This window comes from Podarcis cretensis (assembly GCF_951804945.1).
Source record: "Podarcis cretensis genome assembly, chromosome: 1".
In the NCBI taxonomy this organism is placed as follows: domain Eukaryota; kingdom Metazoa; phylum Chordata; class Lepidosauria; order Squamata; family Lacertidae; genus Podarcis; species Podarcis cretensis.
In genome coordinates, this window is record NC_137170.1 from 69,094,065 (window position 1) to 69,113,524 (window position 19,460).

Sequence of the window (19,460 nt, forward strand, 5' to 3'; positions counted from 1 at the left end):
GGCATGGACTCCCAATAAAATATGTGGATAGAGAAAGTAGTTTGTGGATGATGTTCTCACATAAATGGCCAGAAGAGATGGGATGGATGCCTAGGCTGGGATAAGTTGGTTAAAAAGAAAGAAAGCGGGTACAGTCGTACTTTGGTTCTTGAACGGAACGCGTTCCAGGAGTCTGTTTGACTCCCAGAACCATTCGAAAGCCAAGGCTACAGCCAATCGGAAGCCGCGGAAGACGTTCAGCTTTTGAAAATCGTTCGAAAACCGGAACACTCACTTCTGGGTTTCAATTGTTTGGGAGCCGATTTGTTAGGAGCCAAGGCGTTTGAGATCCAAGGTATGACTGTAAACCCAATGGCATTGCCTTTCTGTCCAAGCAGTTGCCCCTGGTTTGGCTTCACCTGTGAACGTGTGGAGGAGAGAGAGGATCCCAAGAGCTCACTTCACTCCACTCCACTCCCTGTGCTCTCCAGATCTGTGATGTGTGGTTTCTATGTGCACAAAGTGGCACACACAGAATTTTTTCTGGAAGCCTAATCGTGCAGGGTTCCTGATGATTGGAAAGGGTCTACAAACAGAGAAACCCCATTGCTACCGTTTGCCCGATGCACAAAGGTCAGGTGGTGGGGGTCTTCTGCCACTATCCTGCTCTCTTTCCCACGTGTTTCCTCTACGTGTGAAGCCAAACGTAAGAAAGAGCTTGTGAAGAAAGATTTATTTGAAAATGAATGGTTATGAGTGGCCAACTGCATGAAAAATAGAGTAGTAATGAGCACTGCAGATGGGAGTAGGCAGAACAGCAGGAACAATTGTTGCAGGTGGACAGAAAGAAAGGAGGATGCTGGGCAAGTAGGGGCTATAAAGCAGGTTCTTGGAAGAGAGGGGTGATCTTTGGTTCAGAGAGAGGGTTTCCTGCTCATTGAGATGTACCAGTTGTGACCAGTTCATAAGCAGTGACTAAACCAGGCATAGGTAAACTCCGACCCTCCAGACGTTTGGGACTACAATTCCCATCATCCCTAGCTAACAGGACCAGTGGTCAGGGATGATGGGAGTTGTAGTCCCAAACATTTGGCGGGCCGGAGTTTGCCTATGCCTGGACTAAACACAACAGCCCTCTCCCCACTGTGTATCTCCAGTATCTTATATTCAGAGTTCTATTTTTTCTGTTTCTCTGTAACAGAAAGTGTCATTTAATGATTATGGTGGATAGCCACAGATAAGACTTGCACTCCACAAATTTATCTCATCCCCTTATAAATGCACTTTGTGAGTAATTGCTCTGTCTGTCACACATACTCTAACAATAATTTTCATTGGGTGATCCCAAATTCTAAGGTTGTGAAGGAGCGTAGGTAAGATGCCTCTTGATCCATCTCTTCTCCTCATTATGGAATTTTATAAAACTTCCTTATGGGTCCCCCTTTCATCTTTTTTTTAATTCTGAACTACAAAATACAATGCACCCTGAGCAAAAGCTAAAGGGAAGGCAATCCATCTTAAAGAATGATAATGTACATAATAAAAGGGGAGGGGAGATGGGGGCATGTGTGTAAAACACAAAAAGAGCTTTGGAGCTGAGGAAAACAGGAATCAAGGTGCTTGTACAGAGCACAAGGTGCTGATGGTCACCCTATGCATTCGACAAAACTCTTGAGGCTGCATCTGTTATGAAGCTGAGTGTAATATGTTCATGATTAATAATTTTATTGTTTACTACTTTGTTTACTACTTGTTTTCAAGTTGCAAGTCATTAGAGAACATTAACAGATATGGGATATATTAAAATTAAATGTAAACCAACATTTACACTTGTTCCCTCCCAACTCTACAATGCTATTATATCTTTTAATGAATCGAGCCCTGTGTTTCCTTGAGTGCCAATTGGTTTTGAAGCAAATGCCCTAAAAGATTAACATGCTGGCCATGTTACATCCACCATAGTTTAGTTTGCTGTATACAAACTTCTGCAAGCCTCTGACTAGCACCCTTCCTCCCTTCCCATTTTCTGGTACAGAAGGGTTTGGAAACTGCTGCTTCCATTTTTGCTTAGCCAAAGTTTGTTGTATCATCTAAACTAACAAATGTGCTTAATGTTAATTACAGCTTTAAAAAACTAAACTAAACTAAACTAAACTACAGACAAGCATGATGTCCAAATGTGGTCATTCCATTTTTTTTAAATCTGTGGTAAAATAGGTTGGAATGGATTTTTTAAAGGCAAGAAATCAGCAACTTATGTTTATCATCTGTTCTAAAACTAATGTGCACTTCGAAATAATTTATTGAGCCTAAGCAACCTACTCAAAATGATTTTGTATCCCAGGGAAATGAAAGAGATATGCAATATAACTTTTCAAAATATATTCTTCGTATAATTAAAAGAAGGGATAATGTGCATTTTAAAAAATCAACAGCATAAATTATGTGGTATTACATATTTTCATTAAAACCCACATAGACATCTAACAAAACATTACTTTAAAAAATGTTCAGGCAAAGAAGCTGCAATTTGCTCTTAAAATGAATTTTACAGTAAAGCATGAAATACTAGCATAAAACAGTTTTCTAATAAGTAATTTTACAAATCTTAGTTCTGCATTTAGACTGTATTGATTAGAATAACCTCTGAAATTATTTGCTGGAGCTAAAAAAAACAAACCATGGAAGTATACAATTGTACTGGGCAAAAGACAGTTGAATAATTGTAGCCATGATCTCCAATTTGCTTATTATTAGAGAAGACAGTAGTAAATACAAAAGCCGGCTATTTCAGCCAGGCAATAGCTAATGCTAAAAGAGAACCCACATTCAAAGCTATTCCAACTTGCTGCCTAATGAGGAGCAATTAATCCATCTTATTGTATCTCAAAATGCAGAAGACTTCATTCACATCAAAGGGAATTTTCCAAGGCTTTTATCATTGTTCATTTATTAAAAACAAGAAAAAGGAAAAGGCTCTATAGAGCTATCTTTAGCAACCTAACTGTCAACAGTATTTTCTTTTTACATGCAGGCAGCACGGAATGTACACTAATGGATTTTAAAGCACCACATACATGCAAACTGTAGGCATTTTTAATATTTTTTTTGGCTTCCTTGAATGAATTTTAAGCTTACATGCTAATGAATACTGGAAATCAAAGCCAAATATCTTGTTATCTCTAGTACAAAATACTCTGTTAATATCCATACACCTGCTCAGATCTTTTGGGGAGAGATATCTTTCCCCCCCAAGTATGAAACTGTTCCAATGTTTACAGGAGTAACACACTATGACACACCAATGCAAAAGGGAGAGTTGTGACATTTCCTAGTTTAAGTGGTATTCTCTTCCTGAACTATCAAAATTGCCATCACTAACACTGAGGAAGTTTCCATCACCTTTGGAAGGAAACATTTTCAAACTTGGGTTAGAATGTGTAGACTTCTCCAGACTATATATGGGGTGTTCCAGAGGTGTTTCCCACAGCAAGATAAGGCAAGGACAACCATGTGTTCCTTAAGACTCAGGTCCATGCACCTAAAAACCATCCTCTCCAGTATGTGCCTAAAGGTACAGCTGCTGCCATGTTAGAACACTTTTAGAAATTGCTTGTTTGAATGTATATTTATTAAAAATGTATTCAAGCTGGCTGTATTCTTCTTGATTATTAAGGCAAAATATGTAGTCAGGCCACACTCTGATTTTAACCCTGTTATCCCACAGTCTTTTGTGGGCAAATGGAGTTGTTCCATTTGTGGGCAGCTAAGTTTGTATTTAAGCCATTTATCATTTGGCCTTTGGTTTTTATATTCTGGGACTTGACCATAATACATTATGATGCTTGGGCAAAATATCCTAGAATTTCTGCTTGTGCAACAGGACTTGCCTCCCTCTGCTTCCCTCACACACGCCCTGGATCCTGGAACAAATTTAGGAGTTGTGCAGGGGAGGAAAGAAGGGGAAGTCCCATTGTGCAAGTAGAAATCCTTGTGATGATGAGAGGCACCACTTAGTACTACTTGGGATAACCCCCAATGGTTCTCATCATTTCTTCATTAGCCCTTTGATACTGGGTTGCAGCTCCCACAGAACCCAGTAGCTGCCCATAGAAAGCACTTGGAACAGCTTGCTGAAATCTTCCCTGACCCCCTGCAAGACGAGCTTGTTTCCGTGCACATGTGGATTGAACATGATGGCTATGTGACAAGTTATGGCCTATCAAGCATCGTATGTCTGAGCTTGTGTTAACTGAGATGGCAACTGTTGGATTGGCCACTTCTGTTTCTCCCTTGGGTATCATAACTAGAGAGGATGGGTTTGCTGTTTCCCCTCTTTGATTCTGCTTATCTCCACACCTAGGGTAAGGGCTAGTTTTCCATATCTGCTTCAGTGGCATTTCTAGATTTCCTAGATCCCCTGAAGCAAGGATGTTGAAGCTGCACATTGCCCTGCTCCTATAACATGGCACTTACAGGGAACAGTATGCTGCAGGATCACATCACTAGCAACATTGAGATATTCAGCAGATCAGAAAAAGCCCACACAGATACAAATAAAGTCTGAACATGGGCCATTATTGTGAATACATTCTATTCAGATCTTCTGCGGGACATAAAATGTCATAAATTGGAGAGAGACACTTGATCCCACTGCCCTCATGCATTATTCTGTCTGATTGCATGATGCCAAGTGAACAATGCACTAGTTGAACAGTCGTCATCTGTCAGAAATGGGGACACTGCTGAAGTTCAGAATTATCAAATTCAGAATACAGATTTGTCCAGTTTTTAACATTTTGCTGTATGACTCAATTTGTATTTCCCTGAAGACATACTACAGCTCAGAATGCAAACTAAAGTTCTGCACATGTGCAGAATAAGCTTTTAGCAAAAGTCTATTTTCATCCCTAGTCATGGTGGCCTCTGCTTCATACAGAGGCTTACAGAGGAAGTCAAAACTTGTATGAGACTTTGCATCTTCACAGAAAGCCAAAGTCTCTATCTTCTCTGATTTTACAAAGTAATTGAATAGGTTTGATAATATCTTGGCTGATGTGTCCCAAAAGAACTGCAAGGGGACACTACTCCTTAGAAGGACTGGTAGTGCAAAAGTAAATGTACTCAGTGCTAAACCTGGTGCTGCAGGCAGACCGAGAGTAGGCACTGCTACCTCAGTCTCCCACCTAATCTGCACCAACTCGGGAAGAGGCTTGGTACAATTAGCTGTGTGCCATTTCTAGTACTGTGCTGGAACTGTCATTCAATTTCTCAAAAGTTTTCTTTCCCTAAGAATGAAGCTTCAATTCCACCACCCCCCATTCTCAATGCATTTTTGAATTCCTGTATGTGCAGGGATCTGATCTTGAGTTATCATTCAGCAATAATAATAATAATAATAATAATAATAATAATAATAATAATTTATTATTTATACCCCGCCCATCTGGCTGGGTTTCCCCAGCCACTCTGGGTGGCTTTGAGCAAAACACTAAAATACAATAACCTATTAAACATTAAAAGCTTCCCTAAACAGGGCTGCATTCAGATGTCTTCTAAAAGTTTGGTAGTTATTTTTCTCTTTGACATCTGGTGGGATGGTGTCCCACAGATTGGGTGCCACTACCAAGAAGGCCCTCTGCCTGGTTCCCTGCAAGGTGGCAGAGGTCTCTTCTTTACAATAAAGAAGAAGAAGTAGTAGTTTGGATTTGATATCCCGCTTTATCAATACCCTAAGAAGTTGTTACCTCATGACATCTTCCCTGGACTTTAATTGAAGCCAGCAGAACCCAAGAAGGTTGCAGAGTGCAGAACAATGGTGAGATTATTTGTAGAATGAATGAAATGGCACTCACAAATGGTGCTTGGCAATTGTAAGGCAAGCAAGAGAAAAATTTCACACCCTACCTATAGAATTTCACTGAAAATTTGTCTCCCCTTTGGTAAAAATGCAAGTTAATTTTTTGGCACATCATTAGTCACTACTTTTTTCCACTCAACCCACAGGAGCTAGAAATAAGCAGTCATATAACAACCTGGGCTGAGTAAGACCTACTCAGTCACCAGAACTGTCTGTGTGAATTTGGGAGATGGTCTCACACTTTCCCTCTCCTGCCCCTACCACATTCTTCTGTTGTCTTTGCATACACTGTGCTGACATAATATAAAAGAGAGCCTATGCTTGTAGGTCCCCTGCAATAGAATCTCATAAAGCAAATTCTACTCTACAAGTCAAAGACATCCTATATTCAAGGAAATGCGGATAGCCCAGTTCCATTGTTATAATTATGATAGCACTGAGGAGGATGACAGGGAGAGAAAGTACAAACCTCATACCAACTCCCAAAATCAGGTTGGATTCTGTTCTGGCGAACCATCTGACTCTTGACAATTTCTTTCTAAAGGACCATATACATAATTTCTACTTCACATAAAATAATATATTTTGCATGGGTGGAGTCACTGCCACTTCATAGATGGTTGTTATTATTATTATTATTATTAATATTGTTATCTTCTTCATCATCATCATCAATCCTTTTCCACAGAAACATCTCCTAGTTATTTTTTCACTGTAACAACAAGGAAACTCGAGAGCAAGACTTGTGATAATCAGTGGTTAATTTTCATCAGTGCCTGATCGCCCAAAGCATCTTTTACTGCCGCAACTTGTCTCTTTACGCTTAAGTACATGCTGACATTGTGGGAGTGGCAGAAATTATTACTCGACAGATGTATCAGCAGATTTTTTCAGCAAATTCCATGGAACCAGTGCATTCAACAGAAAACACCACTAAACTAAATTCAGTGGAGAGAGAGAGAGAGAGCCCACCAGGAAAAAGAACTTGCAGGTATCATTGGTGTTTACTTTGCTGCCTTGCTCTTCAGAAAGCTTCATCATCATACAGGCAGTGAAGCAATAAGAAATAAGTTCAAATTTAAAAGCGATGCATTTTTAAATATTTAGGTGTGGGTAAGAAACACACCTGGGTGGTTTTCCTGCATGGCAGAATTGCAACCTTTTAATCCTAAGAATAGGCTCTTTGGTAGAAATCGAAGCAGGTAGCCCATGCTAAGAAATGTCTGACTTCAGTTCCACAAAGGAATCTGCAGGTGCCCACTATTAATTTAGTACATGGTGTCAGTACACTGCTTGATTTTCTAAAGAGGCGCTAAGATGCCTAGTTTTAGCCATTAAGTTGGATAGTTATAGTCTGAAAATGCTACAGCCTTCTGTATCGTTGCACCTTGGGTTAAGAAGCAGTACTTTCAGAGTTCCTTTAGTTCTTCACCAACCGCGACTGCTCAGCCAGCCCAGCTCACAAGCCAGCCACCAACAGCCATACAAGCTTGCCAGCATGCTGCCCACAGCATATTGAAAACCCAAAGCTCCTGACAAGTAGGACAGTTACAAAGCCAGGCCTGTTATTTACATATTGCAGTTCCAGGATTGCGGCAAGCAACATCCACAGTGTTTACCACTTAGGGCAGCATAATCACTTTCTGAAATGCTTTTTGCTTTCAAGTGACTTTAAACAAACAAAAACCAAAAAAGCTCAGCAAAAAGACAGACAAACATTAGTAGGATCTCAGATGATAGTCAAGAAGATGCTATAGTTTACTGAAAAATTAAAACAAAGCAAAAAAAAAAAAAATCACCCCAAACCTAACAACTGAACATTCAGGGATTCTTTTGTGCAAAAATCTGGCAACGGAAGCATTTTTTATCACTTCGTCATTCCTCTCAGAAATCAGAAAATGGGGGGTGGGGTCATCGCTCTTAAAGTTTAAGGGAAGCAATTAATATCTTTCCCTAGGTTATGCAATTTAGGAAACTACAAAGATAAAACTAATCAAAAAGCCCAATCCTACAGATGTTTACTCAAAATTAAGTCCCACTGTGCTTAGTGGAGTTTACTCTCCAATACGTGAGTTTAGGATCGCAGTCAGATTTACACAAATGGGACTTCCACTTTCTTTTCCACTCCTCTTTGAAACAGATGGGGAGACCTGAGACTGGATCTCACCCAAAGGGCATAACTCAAAGTTAATCACTCCTAAGTCACACTGATTTCAAGCCGAGAGCAGATGCCGAACCCTCCCGCTGAACCCAATGAAAGTGCTTCACTTTGAGGGGATCATAGCTGGAGTCAACATTTTACTTTGGGTAACAAGTGATTTAAAGGTGGATGTGGCAAATCAGAATCTCCAGAAATCACAGACAAATGTAAAATAGCCTGAGGTAGGATAGGAATCTAATGCTGATCAGAAAATGTGTTTTCTTTTATCTATTTATTTATTTTAAAATCCCTGCAAGTATTTTTAAAATCCAGATAACAAGGGGGTGGGAGTGGGAAATATACCATCTCAGTTATCAAACTGCAGCTGCATGTGTGTGCAGACACAAAACTCCTATTTAACTGCAATGCTTTTAGTACAAACACTAAGTTAATGCTTTTTGTTTGTTTGTTTAAAAAAGAACCTTTAAAAAGGAGTACACATGCACACAGCAAGTAACATTTTTGAAGGTTGTTAAAAAAAAAAAAAAATTGAGAGAGGCCAGTGCAGAAATCAGCGAAGGGAAGAGATTAAACACAAAGAAATGTAAACAGCCACCACATGCAAGGAAACTAGGTTACAAGAATCACAGCACCAGGCATTCACCGATCACCAGGGAAAACAGGAAGTGAAAGGCATAGCAACCACAAGCCCCAAAGCAGAAAAGCGCATACCTTCAGCTTGGAATGAAAATCACGAGATTTCCTTCTGGCAAGAACCTGAATGTGACTAGACACCTGCAGGGTAGGGGAAGGGAGGGAAACAAAGGAAAAGCCTGTAACCATGGAGATGAAAAGCCCCCTACAACTGGGCAAGCCAAACGTACCTTAATGGCGGCTTGAATTTCTCGAACTTTCTTCCTTGCTAAGACCTGTATGTGACTAGACACCTACATTGTTCAGAGTTATAAAAGAAAAGGGAAAAAAAAGAATAAAAAAGAAAACACAAAAGAAACACAAAAAATCAAACATCTGCTTTTCTTTTTTTAAAAAATAAAAAAATAAAAGTTTATTTGGGGAAGTTATTTGCATCTTCAGTAAGCTTTGCTGTTAAGAGAAGACATTCCCAGCCACACACCACGCTTTTAGCAGAGTTTACTGATCATCACTGCAGTGACACGATTAAGAAGAAAACATTTTAGACTACTCGATTTATTTTTCTGACAGAGAAACTAGGACGTTGCCTAACGTTAAAGACTGCATGCTCTTTTCTTAGAACCTTTTCAGCTACAGTCTTTGTAGTAAAGGCATGCCTTATAGATAAATATTTGCAGATCTTTTTCAGAACAAATGTTTGCTTAATATCTGATAAGACTATATAAAATTTAAGGACAAGCAGAGTGCCAAGAAAGTTGTATTTTGATGTATTCAATAGCTCTTAAGTTTCGTTGCAGTTAATTAAGGAACACCAAGTTTCAAATGGAACATGAATGAATATTGCATATACAAATACTGCAGTCATAATTGTGGAGCAGAACTATCTTTGCTAGACTATGGCTACAATAGAAACATGACAAACTTTATCTCATGGTCAGTTTCATGTCATTATTTTGCAATAAACCAACGGAGGAGGAGGGGAATGTTATGTCAAAAACAGAACACTGGACTCAGCTAGACTGGTAAAGGAAAAGTAATTTATATGCTCTGTATGTGCAATATAACATTGCACCACCAGATGGTGATGTGGATCCCCGTTTTTCTCTACCTGTTTTCCCTGTTTAAATTTAAAGGTAAAGGTAAAGGTACCCCTGCCCGTACGGGCCAGTCTTGACAGACTCTGGGGTTGTGCGCCCATCTCACTTAAGAGGCCAGGGGCCAGCGCTGTCCGGAGACACTTCCGGGTCACGTGGCCAGCGTGACATCGCTGCTCTTGCGAGCCAGAGCCGCACACGGAAACGCCATTTATCTTCCCGCTGGTAAGCGGTCCCTATTTATCTACTTGCACCCGGAGGTGCTTTCGAACTGCTAGGTTGGCAGGCGCTGGGACCGAGCAGCGGGAGCGCACCCCGCCGCAGGGATTCGAACCGCCGACCTTTCGATCGGCAAGTCCTAGGCGCTGAGGCTTTAACCCACAGCGCCACCTGCGTCCCCTCTGTTTAAATTTACAACACTTTAAACTGAAACACTTCTTTAATCTGTCCAGATCCAGCCACAGTTACATAATTACCACCATAATGAATGAACCAAATACAGGGTGTACAGAGTACACATGTTCCACGGGGCCTCTTTTAAAAGACTCACCCTGTATAACCACCATGTTGCCGACTACTGTGTGTATCACATTCATATCCTATCCCCTTTCAAAGGTGCTCAAGTTAGCATAGGTACTATCTCAATATCACTACAACAACCTTTTGAGGCAATGAACCAAAAAGTTAAGATCATCCTGTGTTCTTCGTTGTTGAGTGCAGATCGAACCCTGGCTTCCTCGCTCCATGTCCTACACACTAATGGTACTACGTGCTACACATCTGTAAGACAGCTCTATTATTATACTGAGGATAGAAAAGACTGTTGTAACAAAAATGTGCAGGAAGCATTAAACTTCTGTATTGTGTCCTGTATGATGAAAATTACAATTGACCAGCAGCATAAGTTATCCACACAGCATTTACTGGTGAAGTCCAATCACAAATCCTTCCTCTTGACATAACAAGTTTAATAAACTGTTTCAATAGCCATCAGTTTTTCTGTTAATCATGAGCGTCCATAATGCAGAGAATTTTATCAATCACAAATGCATATATCACTTAAAAAAAAAAAAATCAAATCAGTAGGAATAGCAATGTCCACACAGCTCTCTGGCAATCTCCATAACAGAATATTCTATGTGGATAGAAGAATCCTTAATCCACTTCAGCAATTAAGTATCACATGGTTCCAAATGCAATGAAACTAAGAAACATTGAAAATCTAATGATTGCCCCTCTCCCCACCTCAATGCTCCTATAAAACATCTTCCCAGGGGACAAACTGCCTATCACCAAAAGAAACTTTCAGAACCTTCACCCAAAAGGCAGTCAGATAATTGGCTGGAATGACATGAAAGTCACTACCTTTATAAATATTTCCTCAGAATCACACATAAAAGATACTAATGGAAGTTATTATATCCCACATCTATTCATTAGAGGGATATTTTGTGTTACCAGTGTAATTATACAGAGTAATTTCATAGCTGTAGGTTTGCATCAGACAGACCCACAGTCACAGCACAATCTAGTCCCAGGACACAATTCTTACCCTTTATAGACAATCTGTATTATTGGATTATTTATTGATATATTTTTACTTTTAAAACTTCAGGAGCCCTTTAATGTTCACTTGTGGAATTTTCACACAAGTAGGCTTTCCTGCTGAATTCAGTTTGAGGGGTTAACACACAGAATCAATGGGAGGAATGTGTGGCATCTGACAAAATCAGCTGAGAAAACCCTGTGTGTGTGTGTGTGTGTGTGTGTGTGAGAGAGAGAGAGAGAGAGAGAGAGAGAGAGAGAGAGAGAGAGAGAATGTGTATTCCTGTAAACTGGAGGAGTCCATGGATTCTGGCTCAGTTCTGTACCACACCAATTTGACTTAAATGTGTTTTCTAAATGAAAATGCAAGGGACTTGGCACTTTTCTAGCTATACGAACAAGTAAGGTGGCGATCAAAGAATGTAAAAAAAAAGGAAGTCTTAATATGTAAAATGTCTCCATTATAATTCCTAAATTCTGTTCTCTCTCCACTTCAGTTAAAAGCCCTGTTTAGTAACCTTTGGGAATTGGTGGCAGCTCAGTGGCAGAGCATATGCTTTTTGCATGGAAAAGATTCCAGGGTCAATTTCTGTTCAAATAGGACTGGGAAAAGGCACCACCAGTCAATGTAGACAATACTGCACTAGCTGAACGAATGATCTGACTTGCTGTGAAGCAGCTTCTTGTATTCTGAATAGGAAAACTAACTTTACATACGACTGGTGCAAAGACTGGCTCAATTCAGACATTACACCCACACAAACCAGAGGCTGAGCTTCCAAATATATAGGTAAACTATAGTTCACAGTTATTTGTGAAATTTCATTTTCCTTCCTCTCTGCGCAGTCTTTAGTTGCAGTAACGATGGTTTATAAATGGAGATACCACTCCAAACTATCTTTAGCAAAAATCATGATTTCCACATTTGCATTGGGCCCGCTGGTTCACAAATGATGGCTTCAGTGGCGGAGCTTCAGGCGGGGTGCGCCGTCGGCAGGGATGGGGCGCCCAGCGTGGGGGCAGCTGCGATGGCACCCTACCGGGATCGCGCTGCCAGGGTGTGCTCCCCCCACACTCCTCTTCCTCTGCCAGTGGATGGCTTGCTGATTTAACTAAGCCATAGTTAAACTTTCTCAACCATGGTTGGCACGGTATCTGAACTGACCGTAAATAAGACAAATGGAACACAACTGTTACTTATCCAGGGAAAAGACTAAGGGCTGAGTGATGCTAATGCTGCCTTTTAGTCTCTTATGAACTCTGGTGCAAATTCTTCAAAGCCATGTGCATGTCTTGCCTGATTTTGGAAGTCATGTCTGATAGGAAATTAAAATGTTACTTGTGAAAACTACCTAAGGCTTTAAAAAATAATAATACACAAAATACCACATCCAGTTCTGTAAGGAAAGCAGACAGTTGTGGGGGTTTTTTTAAGCCTGCAAATTACCTGCAGGTAACAGCTTATCCAAGAAATAACATTGTAGGTTGGGTTACTAGTCTATTTTTTATGATTGCTTGTCCCTCATTTTTGTTGCTGCTTGCCTAAACTTCACTGTACTTAGATTTCACCAGCAAAAACACAATTATTTCACTATAAATAAGTAGCTGTGTATACCACTGGCATTTGGCCATTTCCTTCCCTTTTCCCCTCAATTGGCATTGCCTTTCACCCTGCCTCAAAACAGGCACAGCATGGCTATGTAGGAACTTCAAGCCTTCCCTTCACACACACCAATATTAAGCCCATGAGAATTCTAGATGAGTAAGATGGAGCTCAGAATGCAAAAGGAGGATGGTGTCTTTTTAAAAAATAACAAGAATGTAGAGTTGAGCAGAGCTAAATGGCAGAAAAGCTTTGGTGGGAAGCTACATCAAATTCCAGTCTGTTGCAACTCTGGAGTAGATTGTGGAAGCTGGAAGGGGTTGCACAACTCATTCTGGGCCTCCATAAAAGTTTGTGATTCTTTTTAGATAGATAGGCCTCTCTTCACAAAGTCAATAGTCCTCTGATACAGAGAGGAGGAGATGGCCTAGCACCTGCTGTGAGCATCCTAGGTCAATCCTGGGATGAACTTGCACTCCCTGAATTCCAGGGCAGAAGGTATGCAATGCAGCAAGGCAAGAATCAAAACTCTACTCCCTCAATGTTTTGGAGAATCACTGGGTTCATGAGCAAATGCACCACCCAGCTCCTAGAACCAGAGGCTTCCATTGACTTTGGAGGAAGGCTTAAAGCAGTTTTTCTCAAACTTGGGTCCCCAACTCTTGTCGGACTACAACTCTCATCAACCCTAGTTAGCAGGACCAGTGGTCAACAGCTGGGGACGCAAGATTGAGAAACACTGGCTTAGAGCCTTCAAAAAGGCTTGTCTGATCTGGAAATGTTTTCTCCACCACCCATAACTCTGGCCCTGACCTGGATCAGCAGAATCACATAGCAACTCCTGGAAGAGAACCTTGTGTGTATTCATTTGTATTAGAGTCATTGCAGAAAAGTAATCTACCAAAATATCTTGCCTACATTCCTGTACCAACCAGTCCCAACAAGAATGTATATCCTGCAGCGCCAAAATCTGATATATCTGACCTAGGTAGCAACCTTACTAATGTCCAAATAAATGACCTCTGGGAACACATTTGCACAGCCCTCTTCTTAAGAGGTACCAACTTTATTATTATTATTCTGAGCACAGGAAATTTTCAACAGCTCCAAACTGCAGGAACCATAAGTGCAAAATATTAAATTTCCTATTTTAAAAAGTGGGTCAACTAATCATAGTTGCGCAAATAGGCTTGAAATGTCTGTGTGTCTTCGGTGATCAAAATCCTTTTACAAACCCCATGTTTTTATTTTTAAGAATATTTTAGGAAATCTTGCAGGTGGGGTTATGAGAAAAACAAGGCTAAGTGAGATAATAAACATCATAAGGCGAGGGTGAGCCCTACTTGAAAATGAAATAGATGCAAAACTCACAGAGGACATGCATAGTGGCATATGTTGATTTACATATGTAAATGAAGAATGTTCCATAATCTCTGATGAAAAATATTACAAGGGAATACAAAGTTACTAGCTCCAGGTGAAACACAGACAACCCTTCATAGTTTCTGTCTCTCTCTTGGAAGTTGTAATGCACACCAAGCTTTATCACCTCAGCACATAAATGAACTTTGTATTACTTTCCTGTGTCATAAAAATGTGAGAGAGCAGCTATAACTCTAATAATTCAACAGGCTTGAATGGCTCGCACAGCAATGTAAGTAGCTGAAGGAGGTAGATCAGCTTAAAAAAATTAAATAAATAAAAAGAATCCCAAATCCCATCTCATGCAAATAGACAGATGTGGATTCTCTGTCACATTGACAGAAGGACATATCCTCCTCTAGATCTTCCATGAAAACCTCTATTTGCCTATTCTTTCATTATTAGCTAGTTTTCAATTCTCTGTCCCATTGGTTTAAAAAAAAAAAAGCCCTTTCTGCCAATCCTGCTTGAATACACTTTCAATACCAAGGAAGAGACACATGAGATACAATTAAGCATCTCTTAGCAGGTTCTGGGGACATTCTTCTTTGTCTGGAGAAATTCCAGTTGTAACTTGCTAATCATGGTGTAAACTTCCTGCTTTTTCTTGCTCCTTTGTCCTGAGACAACATGAGGCTGTCCCTGTTTGAAATGGCGTGAACAAAGGACTTTGGGGAACCGTCTTAAGTTTGGATCTTGCATGGCCTACAAACTGTGTGGATGACTGTACCTAAGAAAACATGCAATTTGCTACCCTTTCTCTGCTCTTTGCTATAAAGCATTCTGTTCCTTTTACTAAAGGATTTCCTTAAATATATTTGGATGACTTTAAAACGACGTGTTTTTATATTGGATTTTTATGTTGTGAACCGCCCGGAGAGCTATGGATGAAGGGCGGTATACAGATTTAATAAAGAACATAAATAAAGATAAAGATAATAATGCACCTTGAAATTTGTCAGCCGTTGCCTCCCGAAGTCACCACAAGATCCCTGTTACCACTTTTGCTCCCCAAATATTATTAGGATTCTTCTCATAAGAGCAATTTAATAACATGTTTGCGTCAAAAGGAAGGATTTGATTTTGGCAGTCCAGATGAGATTCTTGCCCTTTGCAAGAATGGGCTGGGAGGACATGAGCATCATAGCAACTCAGTAATTCTGAAATTAATTGATTAATGCATCCAATAGGTCTTTTTTTTAAGATAGGTGCTTATGACTGCAAGCATATGGTGTGCTTAAGGAAGTTGTCACTGAAGTGATGAATGGCACAAACAGCAGTATTTCAATTCAATACACTGAAAAAGCAAGGCAGGAACTAACCAGAGCTGAAGCAAAGGCAGCCACTGCAGCCAAGACCGCTACATTCTGTCATTCATTGACATGCACAGTTTTTATCCTGCAGGATTTCCTTACCTGTTTCCTGGTCCGTGTCTTTCCCGTTCTAAGTTTGATGTATCTGGCTATCAGTTCATTCCTACCTGAAACAAATACAAATTTACAATGAAGAACAAAAACAGAAATTCAGCATGAAGGTATAAATGCAAAGAGCTGCACAATTTAAAAATACAGATCAGCAACAAGTATTATGTGCATTTTAAAAATGGATCAGGTCCTGTGCCCAAAAAATTGTGTTTTCAAACGAAATAGCACAAGCAAGCAAGCATGTGGAATGAAGAGACTGAGAAAAATATATTTTAAACAGTAGCTTAGCGACTGAGCCACAAGAGAATTCTCCTGCAAAAGCAGTTGCAAAATTCAGCAACATTCTGGGAGGCCATGACAATCTGATTATAGAAACAGCAATACTTTTAGAATTTTAAACTACAATTCTTTTAATGGCTAACATGAGCTAAGTCAAAATAAGTAGGGGAAACAACCTGCGCTTTCTTCTTCCATCCCTCCCCCGAGTCAAAAACATCATATAATACTAGATATGTCTTGAGAAAAGTAAAGCAAGCATCACACGTGTGTGGGGTTGTACCCAGGAGACTGGCAGAGGACCACAGAGGTCATCTGAAGCCCCTCCTCTCCACAACAGAAGAGTTAAATGACATGAGGGCATTCAAATAAATATGGAATCTCCCCATTTCATTCAATCAATTTACTTTTCTCCTTGGCAAATTTACGGCACGATGTGAAATATCACTGCGTTTTCCAGTAGCAAAGGCCTGGCTACTGTTTGCCCAAAATGTTTCTATTTGAAAACCACCAATGTATTCTGTGTTTGGATCTTTGCAAAATACCAGAGTCAGAATTCTTGTCATCAAGTGTTGGAAGAGTGACTACAGGACTTATAAACTGCTCGCTGGATCATCCACAGCAAACAAGAAACCTTTTGTGAACTGGAAGAGAGTCTCTTAGTCCATCAGTAGGCTTCAAATGACTTTGTGTGGGCGGACAGGCTAGTGGCTGAGCAAATAACTTGTGTGAACTTGTTGGCAACACTGGTGACAACTGTGCTGTTTCAATATATAACACCATATGTTTCTGTGTGCTTTTGGCTCCACCTCTCCATTTTCTCCTTCCTGACAGGGTGATATTATTAGTCCATAGAGGTGATTTAAGATTTAAACAACCCCAGCTTTCCAGTGCCGCCTTGAATCAGTTTGGATACTCAATATGATCTAGCTCTGTGGTACAGCCGGAGATTATGAAGGTATGCTTGTTTGTGACTATTCTGTTACAGAAATCCATCCTGTCCAAGACTCTTAGAGTATATCCCGTTATTATTTCAGCCTCTTGATTTCAAGACATTTTCTTTAAAAACTCAACAGACCTAGTTGTGTCAGGTGCTGCAGATCATCAGACTATATGCTAGTTTTATTTAAATGCTCAGCTGAGTAAAGTTCATTGTATGTTCCACATTCTTTATCACCATCACATGTCTGTTCTTGGGTAAGCAGGACTATCCCCTTCTCTCTCAGCACAGTGGTCATGTTATGAAACGGCAGCAGACATCTGGTTTTCAGGATCCCGAGAACCTGAAGATATAGCAACTGGAGCCAAGTGCAAAATATGTGTATGCAGATTTTATTTTATTTTAAATCGCCTGGGTGTTTGATTAGAGTCCCAGAGTTAAAGCGAACTAAAAGTCTTTCCACATAAAGTCCACTTTAGGTTACCCTCCCCATCTTGATTTCAACAGTAATTTCTTTGGCCGGTTGGGTAGTCTTTTCGTTGCTGGGAGTCAGAGATCCTTGCTTATCCACTTCAAAACCTTGTGGTCCCTTCCAATTCTATGATTCTATATAGAAGTCTATAACTAGATCAGGCATGGCCAAACTTGGCCCTCCAGCTGTTTTGGGACTACAACTCCCATCATCCCTCACTAACAGGACCAGTGGTCAGGGATGATGGGAACTGTAGTCCCAAGACAGCTGGAGGGTCAAGTTTGGCCATGCCTGAACTAGATCCTTATATACCTTCTGCCCATCCCTCATGTAAGACCAACTGGTTGGCATGAGAGAGGCTAAAAAATCACTACAGTCGTACCTCTGCTTACGTATCCCTCTGGATACATAAACTTCGGGCTGCGAATGCAGAAAACCCAGAAGTGTATACTTCCGGGTTTCGCCCCACATGCGTGTGCAGAAGGGCGCCTCCAGTTATGAAGTTTTTGGGATGCAGCCGGGCTTCCGGAACAGATCCCACTCATAACCGGAGGTACCACTGTACCACACACCTGAGTCTTGATGAGATCCTTCTGCTGCTCCCCTGCTTCACATCCAGAGGAACAAAATATTCTCTTGGTATAAGACGTTGTGCTTTTGTTTTTGTTTGTTTTAGCCTATTTATCTAATTTCAGTGTTTTGAAAATCTGTTCTTCAATCTGTTCTTGTCTTTCTCTCCCCCTACCTCACCAATACGTCTCCTCATGGATCCATTCCTTCCATAGTTTTATTTTTAAAAGAATTATGGTTGTCAATAGAAATTTTGATAACTCTGTCTAAGAGGAAAGATACAAATAATAAAAATGAAAAGTAATATAATAAGAAAAGTAAGCAAAGCCAAAGGGATATTACAATATAAAAATAGTTGTGAAATACAGTGTTTGGAGAAGCCTCCAGGAATTCTTCAAGGTACGTGAGGGAATCAAACTCAGGGCTGAACTTTGAAAATCAGAAATGTTGAATTGTGCCTTGGATGTGTGTACAAATTTTCATTCTTCTATCTTAATCTCCAACTGCATCATCACATTGCAAAGAAATGGACACACAAACAGAAGGCCAAATGGGGCAGTTAAACCAAAACCTTACTTTGCTTGGTGAATAATATACAATCCTGTCAAAAATCTCTTTGTTAAAAAACAAAACTTTTTTTTTTAACCCCCACATTATTTAAATCAGGGTTGGAAAAATAATCTCAAGCCCTTGCTGGGGAAATGGGAAAATTCCTAAGATGTTAAGCAGAACAATCCTATACAGAAATAGCTCCTATTAAATTCCATGGTGCTCCTATTAAATTCCATAGTGCTTATTCGCAGGTAAAAGGGTATTGGATTGCAGTCTTAGAGCTGATTTTAAAAATTCAAATAAAATACATCCTTATCTCTGTTCATAGATGCTTGAGCAAAGAGGGAAGACTTGGATTTCCTATGGAAGGTACTCTAAGGTTACCAGACGTCCCCATTTCCCGGGGACAGTCCCCAGATTTACAAATCAGTCCCCATACAAAATCCATTGAAGCTGAAAAGGTCCCCGGATTCATTGGAAAAAAAATATGGTAACCTCAAGGTACTCGGCACAAATTCTAACACCAAATTTAGTCAGGTGAATAGAACATGCAAGTTTTTGTTTGAAATCCTAGATCCAACCAAATTTTGTCTCACTAACTTTTAATAGAGATTTTTGTGCCATTTGGATCGGTGACATCTGAGAATTATTCTTCATTAGTAGCATTCCTAAAGAAACTTTAAGCCAGCATTAGGAATGTCTGAATGCTCTCAGGCCTTCCAGGATTTTAGCATCTTACACCGCAATAAAATTCTGCGTGCCTACCCATGAAAGCGCCTGTGTTAAAGGCGTGTGTGCATGTGTGTGTGCATGCAAGCAAAAAAGTAAAAAAAATCCACCTTGTGTAGCATTTGTGGCCAGGGGAGAGAAATTTTAAATCCAAATTAGTTAACAAGAAACCTCTCTTGTAGATAAAAGTCAACAACTGA

General features: G+C 40.1%; 1 protein-coding gene across 8 annotated transcripts in view; it reads right to left on the reverse strand.

The window, feature by feature from the left end:
• TEAD1 (TEA domain transcription factor 1) overlaps positions 1-19,460 on the reverse strand; it is a 177,264-nt gene that overhangs the window by 35,596 nt on the left and 122,208 nt on the right. For 5 of the 8 annotated variants that reach the window (XM_079966636.1, XM_079966635.1, XM_079966639.1 and 2 more), the window contains 3 exons: positions 15,713-15,777; positions 8,864-8,926; positions 8,712-8,774 (listed from right to left, as the gene is read on the reverse strand). In XM_079966636.1, coding sequence (XP_079822762.1) covers positions 8,712-8,774; positions 8,864-8,926; positions 15,713-15,777 — 191 coding nt within the window. The remainder of the gene's footprint in view (positions 1-8,711; positions 8,775-8,863; positions 8,927-15,712; positions 15,778-19,460) is intronic. The other 3 variants (XM_079966641.1, XM_079966640.1, XM_079966642.1) reach the window with 3 other exon arrangements.